Genomic DNA, 3266 nt, shown 5'->3' with positions numbered 1-3266 from the left:
AGCTGCACTTGCACAAGACTTCCCAAGTTGAAAAATGTATCTCCTATGAGCATACATGAAGAATGAATGTGACCGCTAAAAAATGTGTACTGATGCTCAGTAAAATTGAAGTGATAAATAATAAATCAAAAGTTCATATTGAGGATTGTTGAAAGCTCATGTGGAATTCATGTTGAAATTACTTACAGTTCATAATAATAGTATGATGAATAATTGAAAAACGTTGTACGCAGAAAGCATGGCGTGATTTGCAAAAGGGACGCTTAGTAGAAAAGTCCCGAAAGGTAAGTTAAATTCATAGAAAATATGGTTGAAAACGTTCACTGATGAAAAATGCGTTGAATGGTTCTTGAATAAGCACACAAACTAGGACATAATGAATGATGAAAATGGATAAAGTTTTCCAAAGATGGACGCGTTAAAAACTGAGATGTTACATCGTATGACTGTACAAAGAGAGTGAGTCTTCTTGCCAAAAAACTGGTTGAAGAGACAGGAACTGCCCAAAAGCGGAAACATGACGTCCACGGCAGTCATGAGCACAAACTCAACGAATGAAGTGAAAATATAAAATCGATATTAAGCGAACTGAAGGTGTTGAGGTTGAAGTGACTGTTGAAGTATACCAAAGGAGGTTCAAAAACAATGAAAATACAATTCAAAATACTTATAGACGAATATTAAACTAGAAAACATTGAAAGAAGCAGACGACAACTAGCGCTACTATCGATCAAGCGATCAATGAAACCGTGACGTCAGAGATCGCATGACACGTGAGAAAAATGTCTGCGGACTGTAGCAGCGGTAGATTCAAATGCTACAAAAACAAGATGGACGACCATAAGACTGGCTAAAATATGAGACGAAATCTAACATAAAGCTCCCCCCTCGATGCAGGAACAAGTCTTGTCAACCAAGACGTAGCGAGTGCAAAAAAAATGATGAGTACGAAAAAATACATATATGTTAGATGAGTCGAATAGAAATATACGAGCAATACGAATAATAGGTGGATAACATGATGAATAAATGCTAATACAAAAAGGACAAGTAGTGAAAGACTACCAAATTAATCATCTTCAAATGCTGGAAGCGGAGCGAGACTAGAGATGGCTCTCTTGAATCTACCATGTGCAGTCTGCACTGTAACAACACGAACTTTTCCATCAGCACCTGGATGGGTTTCAATGATGCGAGCTAACTTCCATGTGGAAGGAGCAGAATTGAGATCTTTCAGAAGAACCATGGTGTCAACTGTGAGATTGTCCGTTTCAGTTAGCCATTTGTGCTTGCATTGAAGTGTGACTAAGTACTCCTTAGACCATCTGTCCCAAAGTTCTTGAGTGATTTTTTGAAGAAGTTTCCAACGACACCTGTTATCGACATGGGTGGTGGGTGGGCAATGGAAAGGCAACGCAGTCAATGGGCGACCAACGAAGAAGTGACCTGGCGAGAGATACTGAAGATCTTGAGGGTCCTCTGTAAGAGGTACGAGTGGACGAGAGTTAAGGATAGCTTCAATTTGAGCTGCGAATGTAGTCATATCTTCAAAATTAAGAATATGATTGAATGTGACGACTTTGAAAATTTTCTTGAAATTCTTGACAGCATTCTCCCATAGACCTCCAAAAGATGGGGCGCGAGGTGGAATGAAGTGCCACTTGATATTGAGAACCGACGTGTAGTTATGAATATCTTGTTGAGTTTTAGATGACTCAAAAAACTGATGTAGATCTTGTAGTTCATTGTTTGCACCTACAAACGTGGTTGCATTGTCCGAAAATATGGAGTGTGGAATACCACGACATGATGAGAAGCGAATGAGTGCCGCAATAAAGGCTTTCGTTGTCAACTCTGAGACGACTTCTACGTGTACTGCTTTCGTGACCATGCAGACGAAGATAGCTAAATAAGCTTTCGAATATGTGCGTGATTTCTTGGAACCAACAAGTAATGAAAACGGTCCAGCATAATCTATGCCAGAGTTATAGAATGGAAAATCAGACTGTATTCTGACAGGAGGAAGTTGTCCCATGATTTGTTCCGAACGAAATTTGGCGAAGCGAAAACATAAATGGCAGGATTTCAAAACTGATTTGACTGTACGACGAGTAGATAGTATCCAATAACGCTGACGTAATGAAGTCATGGTGCTCTGAACTCCATCATGAGAAAGATGTCGATGATATGACATGATGAGCGCACGAGTGAAACGATGTTTAGAAGGCAAGATGATTTGATGTTTGTAGTCGTACGGCAAGTCCGATTGACTCAATCTGCCGCCAACTCTCAATAATGAGTCATTGTCAATGAATGGCGATAGCGCTTTCAAGGAACTAGACGGAAGCAATTCTCTGCCTTGATGGAGAAGACGAATCTCTTCTGTGAATGCTTCTGCTTGAACCGTGCGGATGATCGCAATTTCTGCCTCTTGAATTTCTTCTACTGTGAGTAGACCACATCTGCGCTGATCAGGATGATGACGTCGAGTGATGTTATGGATGAAACGACGAACGTATGCTGTTGAACGGGTGATGCGATGATAATCAGACAATTTATGAATGATATTGTTCAACACTGAAGTTGTGACTCTAGTGGCATGTGATGAGATAGGACGGATGATTGCAACATTACAGGAGATGTCAAGCACCAAATGCTGTTGCGCTGGCATCAGAAAATGCATGCAGTTCCAAATCGACCTCTGAAGAGGGTGGCAAAACACAACGTGGAATAGAAACATTCGCAATATTTGGTAAATCATGAAGTATGGATAAACATTCTGTGAGAAGCTCAGATGGTAGCTTTTGGTCCCAATCAAGTTTATGGAGCCAAAGCTTTTGAAATAACAATTTGGGACGAATGACAATGGGTGAGATGAGTCCAAGCGGATCAAATATGCTAGAAATGCATGACAATAATTGACGTTTAGTGAAAGATGTTTGATGAACAACTTTTGAAATGTTGGATGAAATAGTGAGTTGATCAGCCGTAGAATTCCAAATGAGACCAAGTGCCTTAACAACACTGTCGTTTGAATCAGATAATGGTCGTGATGTAGCTGTCTCGATGAGATGAGCTGGGATCGTTAAAAGTAATTCTGACGAATTAGACAACCACTTCCTGAGTTCAAAATTTCCTTTATTAAGTGTAGTAAGCAATTGATGAGCCAACTCTATGGCTGATGAGAGTGAAGATGAACCACTGATAAGATCATCCACGTAAAAATCTTCCTTGATGGCTTGATGAACTGCTGATTGCAGTGAAC

General features: G+C 40.0%; 1 protein-coding gene across 1 annotated transcript; it reads right to left on the bottom strand.

Annotated features, from left to right (window-relative positions):
• Nucleotides 1-1070: 1070 nt before the first annotated feature.
• On the bottom strand, nt 1071-1892 carry LOC120354273. The gene has a single exon (XM_039441173.1). It carries the CDS (start codon nt 1890-1892, stop codon nt 1071-1073), a length of 822 nt encoding a protein of 273 aa, XP_039297107.1.
• Nucleotides 1893-3266: the final 1374 nt, after the last annotated feature.

This window comes from Nilaparvata lugens, chromosome 14, assembly GCF_014356525.2.
Source record: "Nilaparvata lugens isolate BPH chromosome 14, ASM1435652v1, whole genome shotgun sequence".
Classification (NCBI taxonomy): Eukaryota; Metazoa; Arthropoda; class Insecta; order Hemiptera; family Delphacidae; genus Nilaparvata; species Nilaparvata lugens.
Note: the sequence above shows the minus strand (reverse complement) of the source record. Positions and strands in the feature narration are given on the sequence as shown.